A 20,532-nucleotide genomic window follows, 5' to 3' on the forward strand; every position below is an offset into this window, starting at 1 on the left:
CATGAGACAGGGGGTTACCAAGCCAGAGCTGGTACTTCCTTATATGGCCACTTAGGCAATATAGGCTTACCTGGTCAAGGATAGCCTTATCTCCTTTCGTTTGGGGGGGGGTTATGTAGGAAGGTGGATATCTGACTATGGTTACCCCCAAACTTTTTGCCTGGTGTTTAGCTGGTTTTTGACTTAGTTGGCCTGGGATCCTGCTATTCAGGGCCCCAGGCTGATTGCTCTCTCCTTAAAATGGACTCCATGTACCTTAGGTGCATAACACAATTGGAATTGGTTCACCTTATAGGCCCCTGTAACAGTGTACCATAGGTACCCAGGGCATAGGTGTAGCCAAGGCCTGCCAGGGGCTGCAGCATGTATTGTGCCACCCCTGGCCTGGCCTCCATATTTGACACAACTGGCTGATCACTCAGCTGGGGTAAGTTGGTGTAATCACCTCTTACTTAGGTACAGTATGCCTGTGCCTAACCCTAAACTGGACACATATGTTCCTATCAGCCACTCCTATGGAAGGCCTCATCAATCCTAGAGGCAGAGTGCTTGGAAATATGTGAGATGGTGCTCTAGCATGAGCTGAGCCTGTCTGCAGCTGTCGGGAACCACTCCCTAAGCTGTTCCGGGATATTGCCATACCATATACTCTTAAGTGCATTATAATCCTCGCGGTTAAATGCTATCTTTGGTTTGGCTTTATCAAAACATGTCGAGTAAGGTGTCATACGAATTGGAATACTATCCCCTCGCCAGTTCTGGCGACGGGGATAGCATTCCACCCTTCTAGAGGGACACGACATGTGTGTAGCCTTAACCCCGGTTAAAGTTAAACAGAGCCTCAGCATCACAAAATGGATGCTGCCACCACAGACACATGTCTGACCTCCTGCTGCTGGGAGTCCTTCCAGTGAGGAGGGCCTGGACAAAGGGTTTCCTGCCTGGGGAGGTGCGAGCACCACCCCAGACAGGGTTTTGTGTATTGGGTAGGACAGGGCTGAATAGATTGAGACATGCCTGGGGCACACAAGGTGTCCCTGTGCATAAGCCAGCCCAAACCGGTTCTGGGGCTTTCCAGCCCCAGTCCTGGCGAGGAGCTGGACAAAGGAGAGGGGGTGTAACCACCCCCCTTCCTGGTCCCACCCATAGGGGAGGGACCTAGCAGGAGATCCACCCCTCAGATTGGAATAAGAGAGGGAGCAGTGCCATTGCACAGCAGATCATCCTGAAATCAACTTTAAACAAGAAGAAGACTGGACTTCGACATTCTGCTGCACAGAAGACTGAAGAGAATCTCCCTTGTGGCCTAGGAGGGGCCACCCTGTGAACACAGGTATCACCCAGCACCTCGACGTCTGCTTTGCCGCCGCCTCCCGCCGGAGCCTGAGTGCAGAGCCTGACAAGACACAGCTTCCCAGACTTCTCCTAGCCCGATCCACAGTCCCTGCAAAGAAGGGACCAGTGGAGGCACCGAGAGACGTGGGAGCGGCCATCTTGAAAGACCCCCGAGACGCTGACTGCGCAGCACCCGAGGCACCCTCGACTCTGTGCTTTGGGGTTTGAGAAGCCCCACAACCGAGCAGCATTTGCACCAAAGATCAGCCCTCCAGCATCTCCACGATCTGCGTGGGGCCCTTTTGCTTTTTGCCACTCGACTCGCCATCCCGGCCGCTTGTCACGTGGTCAGCGGCCATCTTGGCGACGAAACCTACAATTTACACTGTGGGTCTGGTTGCTCCAGACCTGCCCTCGCTCCTGTAGAAAGGAGTACCCGCTCTGACCTTGCTGGTCCGAGTAATAAGCCTTTTTCACTTTCCCCGTGGCTTGCGTTAGCCAAGGCTTGTTTGCTTCAATCGAGTTGCCGACACCGCCATCAGCTAGAGCCTTCGAGGGACAGCTCGTGATCGACTCCTGGACGTCCTTGACCTCTTCGTGTCCACGTGGCTGCAGAGAGAAGCAACCCCTGATCACCTGTTTGCACCCGACTTTGCCTGGTTCCAATCTGGTTCCACGGTAGTCACTGGTCAGTGACTTTGAACATTGTCCCCTCTGCTTTCAGGTCTTCACCACTTCAGATCCACCCTTGGATCCACCGGACACTTCTCCTTCACATCGCCTGCAGCATCTTCAGCTTCAAGCGCCAAGAACCTGCGTGTCAGAACCCGACGCCACTTCGACCCTGTGCACCCACTTCCTGTGGGTGAGGTAACATTGCAAAGCCGGTGTCCCTACACTGGTACACACCTCTAGGGTCTGTGTCTTAAGTTTTGTTCCTCTAGGTTCAGCGGAAGTGCCCTTAAACTAACTTTGTGTACTTTTTACGCACCATAGACTTTACATTGGAAAGTGCGTGCACTTTGAACACTGCACCCGAGTCCCGTGGGCCTTTCCCGACTTAGTTATTTCCAGTCTCGAATAGCTCCAGCGATTCCCAAGGCCCTAGGCCTCTTCACTTTCCTATTGGTATCTCTTATACCACTTTCTTAGTATATGGTTTAGGTGGCCCCTAGGGCTCATCCATATTGTGCAACTTTTGTGTATTTTAAACTGTCTTGTGATTTAACGCTTGTGCTTCTGTGCTCATAAAGAGTCCAGGGGATTTTATAGTTAATAAATCAATATATATTTTCAATATATATCTGTGTGGTGTCCCTTTCATTTGGTATTCAAGGGGGTTGTGTATGGTATAACAGCTGGCTTCACATGCCTTTCAGAGTTTAGCCTAAGACTGCTTTGTCCACGTTACCAATAGGATAACTGGTCTACAAGGTTGAATTACAACCATCATCATAAGGGTTGCTTGGCATGGTACAAAGTGATCACTAGAACTAGTGAGCATTATATACCAGGCCAACTTCTCACAACAGAGAACTGTGATGTAATTCCTAACTAATGACCCAGAGGTTGCTCAGAACACTGTGATGTCATTCCATGCTACTGACACCAGGGGTCGGCACAGAGCACTGTGATGTCATTACATGCTACAAACACCAGGGGTCAGTGCAGAGCACTGTGATGTCATTACATGCTACAAACACCAGGAGTCGGTGCAGAGCACTGTGATGTCATTCCATGCTACTGACACCAGGGGTCGGCACAGAGCACTGTGATGTCATTCCATGCTACAAACACCAGGGGTCGACGCAGAGCACTGTGATGTCATTCCATGCTACAAACACCAGAGCGAAGTCAGACGCTGACAGATTCCAGACAGAAGAGAGACAGCATTGGATTCAATCCTACCGTACACGCTAATCCAGCGGGTATGTGCTGACGCTGCCCCCTCCACTACGTTACGAAGACGAGCGACGTTTCACCGCTTTTAAAGCTATACTCCGCAGCACGAACAATCTTCAATTCAGCGGGAATGCGCCCATTTTCCCCTTGAAGGCTACGGAGATTATTCACGTTCTTGACGCCTATTTGATACCGCTTTGCAAACTCGGCGGTTGGATTCAGCTCTTTAGGTCCGTGATTGGTTTCTCGTACACCTTAAACCCTGAGTCACCCTTGCTTAACTCCAGTCACTTATTGGCTCTGTCATCCTAGAGAAGCCTATTCTGTTCCGACCCCCATAGAACCTACGTACAGGCTATTGGGTGTGTCTGAGGCCCTGATGAGAATCCCTGATGAATAAAAGGGGATTTGAAACGCGTAGGCCATTTTCCTACTGGTCTGCTTGAGTATCTAGGAGTCATTATTACTCCCAGGCTCCCTACCATCTTATGTACATTACCTTTCATTGTAATAATCTTTAATGAATGGCGTAAAATTCATAAATAGATGGGAATGTAATATTTTCAAATAATTGTACTAAACTATTGTATAATTTGTGCAGATCCAGTGTATATTTTCTTTTCACTGTAGCGGCAGTATGTGGTATGTTTGATTCAGATATGAATGTGGTGAATGCTTTGTTGACTGTGACATGATTGAGGTTTTGGGATGTATGAGATTTCTATTGAATGTGATTTGATGTGTCCTCAATTGTTCTAATTTCTTTAATGCTTCTCCTTTTATGAACAGATAAACTTTGTAATAACTGTTGAATTTCTATAAAATAAAATTGCGACTAAGTAGCAATACCCTATCTCGAATTAATTTTCTTGGTGTGGATGATGAGTTCTACCATTGAATAAATGTTATCAGTATTGGCACTTCTTTTGTTATTTGTTATATAGGCTCAGCCTTGCTGATTAGAGCCAACCCCAGTCTTGTTTTCACACAAACACCAGGGGTCAGCGCAGAGAACTGTAATGTCATTCCATGCTCCAAACACCAGGGGTCAGCGCAGAGCACTGTGATGTCATTCCATGCTACTGACATCAGGGGTCGGTGCAGAGCAATGTGATGTCATTCTATGCTACAAACACCAGGGGTCTGTGAAAAGCACTGTGATGTTATTCCATGCTACTGACATCAGGGGTCGGTGCAGAGCACTGTGATGTAATTCCATGCTACAAACACCAGGGGTCGGTGCAGAGCACTGTGATGTCATTACATGCTCCAAATACCAGGGGTCGGTGAAAAGCACTGTGATGCAATTCCATGCTACTGACACTAGGGGTCGGGCAGAGCACTGTGATGTCATTCCATGCTCCAAATACCAGGGGTCGGTGAAAAGCACTGTGATGTCATTCCATGCTACTGACATCAGGGGGTCGGTGCAGAGCACTGTGATATCATTCCATGCTACAAACACCAGGGGTCGACGCAAAGCACTGTGATGTCATTACATGCTACTGACACCGGGGGTCGGTGCAGAGCACTGTGATGTCATTACATGCTCCAAACACCAGAGGGCCATTGCGGTGCACTGTGATATCATTCCATGCTCCAAATACCAGGGGTTGGTGAAAAGCACTGTGACGTCATTCCATGGTACAAACATCAGAGTATGGCGCAGAGCACTGTGCACAGTGAACTGTGATGTAATTCCTAACTAATGGCCCAGTGGTTGCTCAGAACACTGTGATGTCATTCCATGCTCCAAACACCAGAGGGCCACTGCGGTGCACTGAGCACTGTTATACGATTCCATGGTATAGGCACCTAGGGTCGGTAAAGAGCACTGTAATGTTATTCCATGCTACAAACACCAGGGGATCAATGCAGAACACTGTGATGTCATTCTATGCTACAAACACTAGGGGTCGGCACAGAGCACTGTGATGTCATTCCATGCTACTGACACCAGGGGTCTGCGCAGAGCACTGTGATGTCATGCCATGCTCCAAACACCAGGGGTCGGTGAAAAGCACTGGGATGTCATTCCATGCTACTGACACCAGGGGTCGGCGCAGAGCACTGTGATGTCATTCCATGCTACTGACACCAGGGGTCAGTGAAGAGCACTGTGAGGTCATTCCATGCTACAAACACCAGGGGTCAGAGCAGAGCACTGTGATGTCATTCCATGCTACTGACACCAGGGGTCGGCGCAGAGCACTGTGATATCATTCCATGCTCCAAACACTAGGGGCCGGCACAGAGCACTGTGATGTCATTCCATGCTACTGACACCAAGGGTCAGCGCTGAGCACTGTGATGTCATTCCATGCTCTAAACACCAGAGGGCCATTGTAGAGCACTGTGATGTCATTCCATGCTTCAAATACCAGGGGTCGACACAGAGCACTGTCTTGCGATTCTATGCTTGAGACACCAACATCAGCAGCACAGAGAAGTGATGTTGTTCCATGTTACAGACTAGATAGCGGCAAATCACACTGTGATGTCCCTCAATGATACAGAGACAAGATGAAGGGTCACACAGACCAATGTGATGTCCTTCCTTTCTACAGATACCAGGAACCAGCAGAGAACAGTCATAACACTCCATGCCACAGCTGCTAGGGTCCATCAGACAACATTGCAATTTTATTCCAAGACATATAAACCCTGGATCAGTACAGAACATTGTGGTGTCCTTTCATGCTCCAGGCAACAGGGGCTAGCAGACGGCACTGTGCTGTCATTCCCTGCCTCTAACACAAGGGGTCAGCACAGGGCACCGCAATGTCCTTTGATGAAACAAACACACAGGGTCATCATAGTGCACTGTGATGTCCTTTCATGCTTCAGGCACCAGGGGTCAGCCGATGGTAAAGTGAGGTCACTCCATGCCACAGACCTGGGGGGGGGGGCATTGCGATGCTATTCCATTCTAGAGGCTCCATATTCTACACAGAGCACTGTGATTTTATTCCATGCTACAAAAACCTGGGGTCAGCATAGAGCACATTGACGTTTTACATGTTACAGCCTCCATGGACAGCACATAGCAGTGCAATGTCGTTCCATGCTACTGATACCAGCAGATAACGTTGTTATACTGTTCCATGCTATAGTCAGCAGGGGCCAGCAGAGAACACTGTTGTATGATTCCATTCCATTGATACCAGGGACCAGTACAGAGTCTTTGATGCCATTCCTTGAATCTGTCTTATCCTTCAAATTAATGATTAATGGCTCTTCCAGTTCATTCAAAACACAAAAAAGGCCAGAGGTTCGAGTAAAAGGGAGGTCATATAATTGACTGGGCTCGCTGCGAGGGATGAGCTCAGGGATGTTTTTATTGTGTAAGGGCCGGTGTACTAAAACCATATGTGAGCCTGGTGTGTTAAAAAAAAAAAAAGGTGCAGTGCTGTGATGTGAATGGTTAAAACTGGCTACGGGGTTAGCTAAGCTGCAACTTTATACAGCTACCTGGTGTCAGGATTTAAAACAGTGAAAAGCTGGTAACGCAGGTGCCATCTTTAGAGACATTAAAGGCATCTGTGTAAATACTAGACCAACACGTTTCGGCCAAGGGACCTAAAGTAGTGTCAAAGCCTTCTTCAGGGTCCATAGTTCAGCTACTGCTAATAAATAAGTTGAATGAACATGAGAAAACGTGTGAAAAATAATGATGTAATACTGAACCAGTGGGTTGGCTGTTCAGTATATTCAACACACAACCTATGGTGGAGACAAAGAGCAACATGTCATAACAACATCCAAATATGTTGGGAAAACGAAGCATGAGTACAACACACAATCCTCCCATTTAGTAGTATACCGAGACACATTTACATATTAGACCAATGTGTATTAAACTGCGATGCGTGACTCACCACTGTAGGGTGTAAAGTTCATCGCATCTGTCCCAGCATACTAACCATATGGTACGTGCGCCAAAACCTGTCAAAGAAGATTTATGGCATTAAAACCAGAAAATCCAAAGAGAGGGACGTGAAGACAGAACACAATTACAATAGATATATCCTCTAGCATTAGGGCGACTCTACAAGACTTGTCAAACCCGCTGTCTCAGACAAACGGAGGTCCGAGCAGAGAAGTGTGTATACGGTGAGAACCGCCAGTCAGTTTAGATGCGCGTGTGAGGGTCGAGAGGGTCTTATTGGTCCTTCATCGTGTGGCGATGAACGAGGGACTGGCTTATATTGATTGTAAGACCTGGCACTATTGGCGTGGGTCTCCCTTCCATTTTTTCTGTTGCCTCATGTGTTTTTGATGGTGTTAGATGCTTTGGGCACTGTGCCACTGCTGTCCAGTGCCACAGTGCAAGTGCTCCCTATTGTAAATTGATGTATTAATAAGTGGTTCCATGTTTGGCTATTTGGTTTACTTGTCAGACCCTAGTCTAGTGCACTGAGTGTGCCCAGGAATTGTAAATCCAAATGTTGCTGGTGGGCCTGTAGAACTGGTTGTGCCATCCACAGAAGCAGCCTTGTAAAATGTGTCTAAGGTCTGCCATTGCAGAGCCTGCATGCAGTCTGGGACTGTCATGCTGACTGGGCAAGTGCACCCACTTGCCAGTCCCTCAACCTTCTCTTTTCTTCATATCAGACACCCCTATGGTAGGCCCAAGGGCAGGGTGCATTGTAAGTATAAGGTAGGACAAGCCCTGATGTGTGTGGCATGTCCTAATAGTGAATTACAGACATTTGTGTTTTTCACTATTGCAAGGTTACCTGTTCTCCATAGGCCAGAATGGGCTGTTAGATTATTACATGTTTATAATCCTAACAGACTCAGAGAACATGGTAGAAATTCGAGTTTAGTATTCTTGGACTCAGAATGATAAAATACATATTTTAGGGAAGTTGGTTTTAACATTCTGTGTTTGAAAATACCACTTTTAGGAAGTAGGTATTTTATTGTCTAACTATCCAAAGCCTGCCTCTGTTAGGTTGTGTATTCCTTTGTCATGTTTTGTGAGTGACAGGTTTGGGGGATTCCAAGAGACAGGATAAGTTAGCCCAGTGGTGAATAGAGAGATCTGCATCTAGATGGGCGGGAGGAGTTGCACCTGAACCTTGAATATGGCGGTGCCTGCCTTCCCCAATGCTGGCTCCACCTCCTGGGGTGCGGCTGATGTCTCTGCCATGCACACTGAAAGAAGAAAAGGAGTCCTGTCAACAAAGTGCTCCAGGACTGTACTTGCCTTCCACAATGCTGGCTCCACCTCCTGTTGAGCGTCTGATGTTTCTGCCCTGCACAGTGAAAGGAAAGGAGAAGCTGGTAAACAGAGTGCTTCAGAACTGGTTTGGACTGGGCAAAGGCCCCTCTTCCATCACAGAACAAAGGATTTTGGGGTATAAGTATTGGGACCCTGATCCCAAGAAATTAGATCACTTTTGGACTACAAGAAGAAACCTTTACTGAGGAGAGGAACCTGAAGAAACTGAGGAGAGACTATTCCCAAGCTGAAGTGCTGCTTGGGGGATTGGCCTGCAGTGGTTGCCTTACTGCCAAAGGAAGGAGAAAGGAACTTTGTGTACTTTGCTTTCAACTTGTGAAGGATTTCCAAGGGCTTGGAAAAGAGTTTGCCTCCTGCTGAAGTCTCAGGAACAACAAACTTCAACCGTTAGCTCCCCAGAGTGCTGCAATTTTGGGCCTTCTGAGGGACTGCGTGTTGCAAGGACAGACCGCACCCAAACTGTCACCCTGGGTGCCTATTGGTCAGAGGAGTTGGAGATCTCGAAGGGGGTGCCACAGGGCTCTTGTTTGAGCCCTACCTTGTTTAATATCTACGTGGCCCCCCTAGCGAACATCATGAGGTCCCATGGATTCATCCCTGTGTCTTATGCAGATGACACCCAACTCCTCTTCCCTTTAACACACTTTACCGATGAGGTCAGGAACTCCTTCTCCCAGGGGATGAAGGCAGTGGCCCACTGGATGGCATCTAACTTCCTGCAATGTAATGTTGCCAAAACGGAAGTGATGCTGTTCGGTGAGGCCAAACTCCTGTGGTCCCCTGATTGGTGGCCACAGGATTTGGGACCAGTCCCGGAGCCTAAACAGGTGGTAAAAATCTCGGTGTGCGTATGGATCAGGAGCTGTCCCTGAAGCAACACAGTAATCAAGTGGTGAGCTCCTGTTTCCATGTCATCGGAATGTTAAGGAAAGTATTCCCCTTACTCCCTGACTCTACCAGAAGGACGTTAGTGCAGGCTTTGGTATTGAGTCGTTTGGACTACTGTAATGGGCTGCTTCTATCAACTAATGAGGGAGTAATTGCCAGGTTACAGGTAGTCCAAAATACTGCGGCCCGCCTTGTGCTAAACCGGCCCCCCCGTACTCCCTGCAAACCCCTCTTGAATACCCTGCATTGGCTTCCTGTCAAGCAAAGGGTGAAGTATAAGACTTGCTGCATAATACACAAGTGTCTTCAGGAGAAAGGCCCTGGGTATTTGAGGAATAAATTTCTCCCCTATAAACCTTTATGTTCTTTAAGATCCAGTGAAGAATTTCTGTTGCAGGTCCCAAGAGCAAAAAAGACCAGACAGGGCGGCAGAGCCCTCTCAATTGCGGGCCCAACGCTGTGGAACAGCCTCCCAGTTTCTTTAAGACTCTGTAAGGAATTTCTTCCTTTTAGGAAACAATTAAAAACCTTTCTATTCCAAAATTATTAGATAGGATTTCACCCACTGTATGTGTGTAGGAAGGATGCCAAAGGCGCGGAGATACTCCTTCGGGAGGTGATCCTAGCGCGTTATAAACCCGCAAATAAATAAATAAATAAATAAATAAATAAATAAATAAAGGAGCTGGAAGCGCGACTCAACGAGAACGAAGCGTGTCGCCGTCACTGCTGCTATCGCACTTCTGAACAAGGGTGTCACCGCTGGAGTTGTCGCACTGCACCGCATCGAGAGAAGCGTGCCGCAATGAAGAGGATGCATGTCGCCGTCGCCATCGCTGCTGCCTGCTGTTGCACTTCTGAACAAGGGTGTTGCCGCTGGAGTTGTGGCACTGCAACAAGAGAAGAGTCTTGCAACGAGGTCGGAGCGTGTCGCCGTCGCTGTGCCTGCCATCACACTTCTGAACAAGGGAGATGCTGCTGGAACTGTCGCATTGCACCGCATCGAGGAAAGTGCTTCGCATCCCTGAGAAGCGTGCCTCCGCAGAGCTGCTGCCATCACATTTCTGAACAAGGATGTTGCCGGTGTAGTTGTCGCATAGTGGGGAGCTTCACGCATCATGGGAGAAGAGTGTCGCAGTTGGAGCTGTTGCCGTCGCACTTCTGAACAAGGGTGTTGCTGCTGCAGTCCACACACCGAACCGAGAACTTATCACATCCCCAGAGAAGCGTGCCGCATCTGGAAAATCTTCACATCTTTATTTCTTTGCACCTGAACTTTGCCGCATTTCCCTCGCTGCGCCATTTCTTGTCGTGGAAGCGCAACGCAACCTAAAGTACAGTGACAGTGTTGCATCTTAAGAACTGAACTAAACTAAGCTAAATCTACCATCCTAAAGTAACAGTATTGTGTATTTTTGTCGTTTACGGTCTTGTGGTAAATCTATATAACGTATACTGATTTTTGATATAAAACCTGTGTGGTGTCCATCTGTAGTGTTGTCACTGGGTTACTGTATGTGGTCACAAACGCTTTACACACTGCCTCTGAGCACACTAGCCATATGGTATGTGCGCCAAAACCTGTCAAAGAAGGTTTATGGCATTAAAACAAGAAAATCCCAAGAGAGGGACGTGAAGACAGAACGCAATTACAATAGATATATCCTCTAGCATTAGGGTGACTCTACAAGACTTGTCAAACCCGCTGTCTCAGAAAAACGGAGGTCCGAGCAGAGAAGGGTGTATACGGTGAGGACCGGCAAATGCGGCTGCGTCAGTTTAGATCTGCGTGTCAGGGTTGAGAGGGCCTTATTGGTCCTTCATTGCGTGGTGATGCACGAGAGACTGCCTTATATTGATCATCAGTACGGCTAAGAAGGAGGCTGAGAAGGTCTTGATCCAAATCTAGAGACTATTCTGAGATTAAGGTCATCAATGGCACAACCATCTTTAAAAATAACTGGGACAAGACAAATAAAACTACTAAAGAATACAAAGAGACTCTCTTGACCTGCAAAATTACCAAATTTAAAAAGAATACTGCAAAGTTTTCTATGGTGAAGGTTTACCCCTACACAGATGCCTTATACCAACCTCCAGAATACCATTGGACAGGCGGAAGATACGGATGAAACTATTCAACATCTGACAGAGAAGAAACATCCAGCAACTCTGATACGAGCCAAGGGAATACCAATCAAAAATCGCAATGTCAGAGCCAAAGGAAGTGGCATGGATCACGGGGAGGGGCCAAGAACAACCAATGGTGGCCCCCAAATCCCTGGAGTTAACCCACTTTACCCTTCTTCGGACAAGGCCAACCAGCCCCGTTGATGAATTTCCAACAACATCCACCAGCAGGTTATTGCCAGCCTTTTTTAGGGCAAGGCCGTGGCTGGTCGAGATGCCGCAGCCAGTCTCAACAACAAGTATGCGGACGACACACAGCTGGTGGTAGTGCTGGACCCCCCCCCCTCAATTCTCACCATAGCCTACACAAATGCCTGGAAGCTGTCGCGGCCTGGATGTCGGGCTCTTATCTAAAACTCAACGGGGACAAAACAGAGGTAATGCTCCTTGGAAATAACATCACGAAATCCATTGATACCATCTGGCCCCTCTGTTTAGGCAGCCCCCCCCGCAACCCAAGGAGCAAATTATGAGTCTAGGCATCTGGCTTGACCAAAATCTTACCTTCAATCACCAAGCAATCAAACTTGCTGCCACCTGCTTCGGGTTGATGAGACTGCTCCGAAAGATTCTCCCTCTCCTCCCGTTCCACTCAAGACGGATCATGGTCCAAGGACTAATTATTTCGCGTTTCGACTGCGGCAACGCCCTATATCTTGGCGCCCCACAGTTCACACTCACCAAACTGTAAATCATTGAAAACTGCGCGGCAAGAATCCTGCTGGACATCCCTCATCGAACCTCAGTCAAAGCCAGATTGAAGGACCTCCACTGGCTCCCTGTGAGAGCCAGAATAGAATTCAAAAGCATGTGCGTTGCACATCGCTCTTACTGGGAACAGGCCCCGCCATCAATCGCCCCTTGGTGAAAGCCTATTTTCCTTCTCGCCCCCTCAGATCCATGACCTCCCACTTCACCTCTGTACCACGCATAAGAAGAGCCAGATGCGGAGGCTGCTCACTCTCCTATAACATGGCCAAGACTTGGAACTCTCTCCCCCTCTCAATCAGATCAGAAATTTTCTCTGCTCCCCAAATCCTACCCCTTCTGCTCAACTCTTCTCTTTTCCTCTACAGCGCTGGGACGCCCCCGTGTAGCCAACGCGCTATACAAATTTCCTTTCCATTCCATTCCAAGTATACTGGAGCTCCCTGGTCCCTCAATGGAATACGAGGAGCATAACGAAGACCGGTCAACAAGCGGGCCAGAGCAGGGAAACAGTTTGATCTCTAACCTGAGCAAACGAGAATTAACGCCTGAAGAAACCGCAGTAATTAACCAGGGTCTAGGATTCGTACCTACAAACAGTGGTGACCCTTTCAAAAACCAACAAGAAGTACATCAATTTTTCAGGAAAGTAAGATTACACTTCTTTTATGTCCACAGAAACTCATTGACCGATGGCCACGAGATTATGAACACTAATTTTCAACCAAGGTCGACTTTCAATCCACCGAGCAGCTCAGTTCCATCCGAGGTAGCCACCTTTGAGAAGACTGTTCTGAAAGATCTGTCCTCCGGACTATTATCGCCATTGAGGTCCTATAATAACATTCCGACAAGCTCTCCCCCTCTCTGACCATGGATAAAACCATCACCATCAAAGCTGCCGACAAAGGCGGAGCGACGGTTATACTCGATACAGATTCCTACAGGGCAGAATACCTCCTACCACTGCCTTGAAAAAGATCCGACAGAGAAGATCACTAAGACCATCTCCATCATGACTAAGGAAGCATGTGGAAATAGTTGGATTACTTCATGAGAGGCCGATTTCCTCTGTACAAAAGCACCAACAACGCCCTACTTTTATGTATTACTCTAAACACAAAGAACAACAACGGGCAGACCGATCAGCTCCAGGATCGGCGCTGTACTGGAGCCACTATCACAATTTGTCAACTTTTTCCTTCGGCCCTTGGTCAGCAAAATGCCAACATACCTTAAAGACACCACAGATGGGCTTCGCCTGCTGGATGGTATGAATTTTGACCCACATACCGACTATCTTGCCTCATTCGATGTGGAATTGTTGTATACCTGTATACCTCAGGACCAAACCATTGACACGGTTGAGAATATCCACCTGAATCTATTACACAAATCCCCTTCATCATGAAGTGCGCAAAAATGGCGATGAAAGAGAACTTTTTTCAATTTGAATTATAATTATACCTACAAACTTCAGGGACTTCCATGGGCAGCACCTTCGCACCCAGTCTAGCGAAACTTTACATGCATGTGTTCAAAGAGGGTGTTGTCCTAGGAAGGGACAATCCATTCCTCACACACATAATTCTCTGGGAGAGGTATATAAACAATATCCTCGTCATCTGGCGAAGAGATGACGAGACGATCAACCACTTCCATAACTGGCGGAATAACAGGAATGATCATTTATGCTTTACTTGTGAATATAGCAAGGAAAAGTTGGTCTTTTTAGATCTTTTGCTCTATCCAACTGGTGGCACGCTCGAGACAGAACTTTACTAGAAGACCATGGCCCACAACTCCTTACTCCAATATGAGAGCTATCATTCAAAATCGTTGGGAGACAATCTGCCATATGGCCAGTTTTTAAGACCAGCACAGAGAAATATAACGTACATGCTGCAAGACTAGCAACCTGCTGGACAGACATTATCCTGCCACATTAGTCAGGAAGTCGGTGAAACGAGCTCTTGATAACAACCGAGAAGCCCTATTCGAGCAGCCAAATGCTAAACAAACATCATCTAAACTGGTGTGTGTAAATACTTACAGTTCCCTTATAACCTTGTCAAGAAGTCAACATTAGATTATTGGAACATTCTCAATAAGGAACAGTTGACCCTTGAAAAACCGCTTTTTGCGTTCAAGAGAGGCCGCAATCTGAAAGATACCTTGATTTACACCAGACCTCCGCTGACAAATACCCTGAGACCTAACACTCTCTGGAACTTACCAAACGTCCAGGGCCACTATCCATGTGGGTCACATGCTGCTTGCGCTCAAACAAAAGTGACAAAGAGTATACATATAGGAACTTCCAGACCCTTGGTCCTGCAACAACACACTAACTGTAACAGTGAGTGGGTGGTCTACCTCATTACCTGCCATTGTGGTTTGAGGAATGTGGGGATGACCACCAGGAAAGTGCGCACCGGAATCTTTGAACACAAAAGCATGATCGGGTGTGCTAAACACATGATGAGACTCACTAAACACTTCTTTGATATGAAGCATGGAGCGGACTCGCTGAGTTGGACGATCCTTGACAAACCCAATTTGAACGCAACTACTCCTGGTCTGGCAATTAAGCTTCTCAGACTAGAACAGAGATGGGTGTGTAGGTTGGGCACCGTGGATGTGGGGCTCAATGATGAGATCCCTTGCATGGCACTTTCCTGAGAGCCTACCACCTTGTGTTGGTTCACTTAGGGGCCACCGCTCTTGGGACATCTTAGCAGGTGGGACTTGAGCTTATTTGCTGATCTGCCCTTGCTTTGGCACATCACTATACTCACTATGCTCTTGCATTGGCTACTATTAACATGCACAGAATTGCTACCTTTCACCATGTGCTGTTTCACTTGCGGGCCAGTGTCCAGGTGGCACTTACCCTCCACATTGAATCTCTGATATAGAACTCCCAACATGGGCTGCTGCACTTCCATGCTGATATGCTGACTTTATTTTGTGTGGTATTATGTTTTGATGTGCAATACAATTACTTCTGCTTTTCCATTTAAAAGAGCAGTGGGTTGTTCAGCATTTATTGTCTCTGTTGCACAACTGTTTAAGTTGTGAGACTCTATCCCCCATGCTACCTACCTGAGAAGTCTTTGACCTCTGGCCCTCAGTATCCTGATGGTCAAGCATGGATAGGTTGAATGTGGCACCTAGGTTGCAGTGCCACAGTAGGTCAGTGCCCACAACATCAGTGGTAAAAGGAGACAAACCCCGCGGTTGAGGACCAGTAACACATGTGTGCCTCCTAGCAAGTACTGTCAATTCCCAACAAATACAAGTACATCTGATCCAGCTCCCTAGGAGGGGTGAGCCAGAGGACACTGGGTTACTTTCGACCCTTGCACTCACAGGTGAGGTGGAGCGTGGAGTCATCCACTCGCACGTGTGTCGGCTTGATGTCCAGGTCCACACTGGCAGTGTCCAGTAAACGCTGCTTCTTCTCCAGATTGTAGCCTGAGTTTGAGCGGCAGTTATCCCGCAGCCAGACGAAGTCAAACCGCATGCAGGTGTCGGCGGACTGCAGCTCTGAGGAACAGAAAAGGAAGAGATAATTACACTGACTGTAAGAGAGAAAGCTGCATTTCCATTCCAGACCCTCTATTTTACCACATACCAGCTGAGGGGAGGCGTGGCCTCTGCTGAGGTGAATAGCTGCAATAAGAACCAAAGCTTGCTAAAATCATGATGCACCTGAAAGGGTGAAGGACCCTACTTGGGAGCTCAAGGTTTCCCTTCGCATCAGTTGAAGTTATGTTTATGTTGTCACATGCTGCTATCACACTAATCCACACAGAACTGGACATACTGCCATTTATAAAACAGTTGCCATTTTCACCATTCCTGGGAAGCACAAATTAGGCATGTGTCTGAACAAGGAAAACAATTGCTACTACCTACATGGATGGCTCATATGTTGCACCAAACAAACCTCAATCATAGCACACACCACACCAACTAACACACCAGGAGGACCCACTCTGTTGAAGATCCAAGAGCCTTCTTCACCTACTCAAAGCAACCACCTATGAAGGGGACCTTGCCACAGCATCCTTCTTGAAATCCTTTAAAAATATTCCATGCTCAACATAACCCAACCCTTCTTCTCAGCAGGCATCTTCCTGAATACCTTCAAAGCCAAATCCTTCTTCTTCTGCAAAATTGCAGTAAGTCCCAGAATAATCTAGCCAGTTGTCAGACTCACAAAACTCTTCCACATTTGGAGAAATATTTACAAAACTGATGATGCTTTAGACCGAAAAGCAGTACCAGCACAGCTGTTACCTAAGCAGGCTTTAGACCATAGTGCAGCACTAGCACAGCTGTTAGTAAATCAGACTTTAGACTTCAGAGCACAATACGGCACGAGCATAGATGTCATCTAATAGGGTTTTAGGCTTCAGACCATAATGCAGCACCAGCAAAGCTGTCATTCAATCAGGCTTCAGACCACTATGCAGCACCAGCAAAGCTGTCATTCAATCAGGCTTCAGACCACTATGCAGCACCAGCAAAGCTGTCATTCAATCAGGTTTCAGACTTCAAAAGACAATGCAGCACCAGCACAGCTGTCATCTAATCAGGCTTCAGGCCACAAAGCAGCACCAGCACAGCTGTCATCTATTCAGGCTTCAGACCACAAAGCAGCACCAGCACAGCTGTCATCTAATCAGGCTTCAGGCCACAATGCAGCACCAGCACAGCTGTCACCTAATCAGACTTCAGGCCACAATGCAGCACCAGCACAGCTGTCACCTAATCAGGCTTCAGGCCACAATGCAGCACCAGCACAGCTGTCACCTAATCAGACTTCAGGCCACAATGCAGCACCAGCACAGCTGTCACCTAATCAGACTTCAAACCACAATGCAGCACAGCTGTCATATAATAAGGCCCAGAAAACAATGCAGCACCAGCACAGCTGTCATCCAATTAGGCTTCAGGCCACAATGCAGCACCAGCACAGCTGTCATCTAATCAGGCTTCAGACCACAATGCAGCACCAGCACAGCTGTCATCTAATCAGGCTTCAGACCACAAAGCAGCACCAGCACAGCTGTCATCTAATCAGGCTTCAGGCCACAATGCAGCACCAGCACAGCTGTCATCTAATCAGGCTTCAGACCACAAAGCAGCACCAGCACAGCTGTCATCTAATCAGACTTCAAACCACAATGCAGCACAGCTGTCATATAATAAGGCCCAGAAAACAATGCAGCACCAGCACAGCTGTCATCCAATCAGGCTTCAGAGTTCAGACCTCAATGTAGCAACAGCACGACTGCGATGTAATTAGGCTTCTGGCTTCAGACCACGATACAGCACCAGCAGAGCTCATCTAATCAGGCTACAGGACACAAAGTAGCACCGGAATAGCTTTTCACAATGACAAGGGCACTTTAGTGTAAGGGAATAGTTGCGCTCCACTGGATATTTGGTTAGATTAAAGAGGACTTGTTCGGTTGATGTGGTGCTACTCGGAAAAGGGTGACCCTAACAACCCCTTGACAATGTATAGCTAGGCATACATTTACAATTTGAGAGACACAACCTGTGCACACACAATAAATATTAACAGTTAATAACTTTTTGGTATTTGTTAGAGACAATGAGGAAGGGCAGTCGAAATATGTTGCACTTGTTTTTATTTCGCCAGCCGACACGTGTTTCATTGGAGTGGAGTACACCCCAAATCTTCAGGGCTGGAAAAAACAGAAAGGAAAGGAACCTTGGCTGGCTGAGTTAGCCAGAATGTTAGTTACAGCTCTAATCCAATGGATATAGAGTGAAAGCCACCTACAAATGCTACACATTGAAAGACAAAATATTATACATAATATTACAAATATTAAAACTTCAAAGTGACATGTGCAGTACAGATAACTGCTAATGATTACTTAGTTCAGGAAAACTTAAGAGAAAACCGATTGTGAATCAACAAGAACAAGACCCATTTTGTGAGTGAATAGGCAAGAATAATAATAGTGACAAATATGGCGCTTCAATGAAGAAGTGTGAGCCTTTAACACATGTTTGCAACCCCAGGATTCAACAGCATAGTATACTGGGTAATATTAGATTTTAGTACATACTGGTGTTAATAAATGAGAGATTTAAGAATTTATTCTAAACATAATTCAATTGAAATTGAGGTGTCATTGCCTTTGTTCATTATATATTTACAGTTCAGCTGGTGATAGTTACCACCCACACGCGTGAGAAGGGGAAAAAAAAGGGGTGGGCAGAAAGGACCCACAGTGCCCAATTCAAAAGAGACTCCAACATTCTGGTGTCATCCCAAAATTCTAATGGTCACCCTGATGAGAGGGAAAGGAGACAGGAAGGATAAAATTGTCATGCAAGTTACATACCGAGATCCTGATGGAAGAGGAGGATAATCCCTACAGAAGTGAATAGACACATAGGAAGAGGTTGTAACTCTCGGTTCATCAGAAAAAGTAAAAACTTGAATGGTGAAGACGATGCTAGTGAAAAATCGGTCTCAATCTCACCCCACCACTGGTGATAATTCCGACCCAGTCAGGTTGTCGTTAGATTTTTCTTTGGATATGCCGGGTGAGTCAGGACGCGCTGCAGCAGGCGAGGTCACATATGTGGAGTTGGGAGAAAGTACACAGTAAGTGTGATAGGCCAATGCCTAATGAAAATTATTCAGGCCAATTCAGAAACATGATTCTGGTCTTCTGAAAAGCTTGCAATCAGAAAGCACTCTGATCTAGGACGAACGACCAATTTAAGAGAATACGGGTACTGGGAGTGCTTGAGTGTAGTTAATACCCAAGACTGCTTCTTAAAGCCTGATTTAAATTCACATCAACAAATAAATCTAAATGATTAAAAGTTAAAAGATGGGAAATCATGAAACTGGTATACTGGGCCAACGTCCAAGATAAAACTAATGCTGCTATACAGCGTCAAATAAGGGTGTCTAATCTAGTATTAACCACCCAAATACTCCAACATAATGTGCACACCTGTGGCGAAACTCCAAAACGCCGGGACTAGCGCCAGTAATAGGATGGGACTGATGAGGGCAGAATTCAATAGAAGCTAAGAATCAAAAAATATAAAAAAAGGGGGGGTTTGTGGGACTTAATATTACAAAATTGAGTACTATATAGCCCAAGAGGTATACCTCCACTTACGTTGAATATTGGTCGCACAATCTACTCATATCTGTTGTCAGAGATATCCGATGACAATGATGTAAACATGATTTAGTGAAACCGAAAAATATATACATACAATTTGATTATTCATTGTGCCTGCTATTCTATTACTCATCATTGTTAAACGTACACAAGAAATCAGAACACACTCGCATGACATATAATGTTCATGTCGGGACGGAAAACGCTACCCCAATGGGTGCTCAGCTCTGCAGAAAATCCTAAACACGTGAGAAACAGTACGTAAGCCACCAGCACTTTTCTACAAGGATATTAACTAAATACAAATAAACGGGACCCCAAAACAAAGGGGTTCGCCGTGAGTGTAACCCTGGAAACAGTAATCGAATGATTACCTCGTTAATAGTCCTGGAGCTCGTGCCGGCGTCCTCGGTCCGGTGATGGGTGCATCTACGAATGTCAAGAACTCCCGCTAACGCCTAAGTAGGGCAGGCGCTCAAATTGAGGAAAAAACGCGGACGACTGACCCGTATCTTGGACTTCCGGCAATGCAAAAGACATGCTGCTGGAAGTGGATGTGGGATGTCGGAATCGAAATAAGAAGAGTTATACTTTATTGAGAACATCGGTAATACTGGTTGTAAGTCCGACACAAAAATTATTTAAAAAGTTGTATGGCGGAGAATGGTGACTGAAAATGCTATTAAGACAAAGTGTACGGCGATAGCAACTGGCGTATAAGGGAACATCTAAATATTATTCTAAAAAATGAAAGGTGACTACAACTGTATACTCCACGATAGAGACTAACTTGTTCTGCCTGGAGTGAAAATACAGCCCTCAACAATGTGGTTACTGCGGACATTCATACGTCCAAAGAGGTGCATACTGGTAAATGTATGCCTGGTACAAGCAGACTCGAAGTACGTTAGTAATGAGTTAAACCCTTAATCTGAAAAACGTCTGTGCAAATGAGTCTGGAACAGTAAAATCAGCAAAATTGCTGAAGTCGGCGAAGAGCAGGAAAGTCAGAGTGTTGACTGATCCTGTGTCATGAGAAATGGGGAAGGGGTCCCACCTAATGAACGC

General features: G+C 46.6%; 1 protein-coding gene across 2 annotated transcripts in view; it reads right to left on the minus strand.

Annotated features, from left to right (window-relative positions):
• LOC147689453 (trimethyllysine dioxygenase, mitochondrial-like) overlaps positions 1-20,532 on the minus strand; it is a 480,372-nt gene that overhangs the window by 208,501 nt on the left and 251,339 nt on the right. For both annotated transcript variants that reach the window (XM_086942230.1, XM_086942229.1), the window contains exon 3: positions 15,644-15,820. In XM_086942230.1, the coding sequence (XP_086798356.1) occupies positions 15,644-15,820 (177 nt within the window). The remainder of the gene's footprint in view (positions 1-15,643; positions 15,821-20,532) is intronic.

The sequence above is a fragment of the Lissotriton vulgaris genome, chromosome 10, assembly GCF_964263255.1.
Source record: "Lissotriton vulgaris chromosome 10, aLisVul1.2, whole genome shotgun sequence".
NCBI classification, from domain to species: Eukaryota; Metazoa; Chordata; class Amphibia; order Caudata; family Salamandridae; genus Lissotriton; species Lissotriton vulgaris.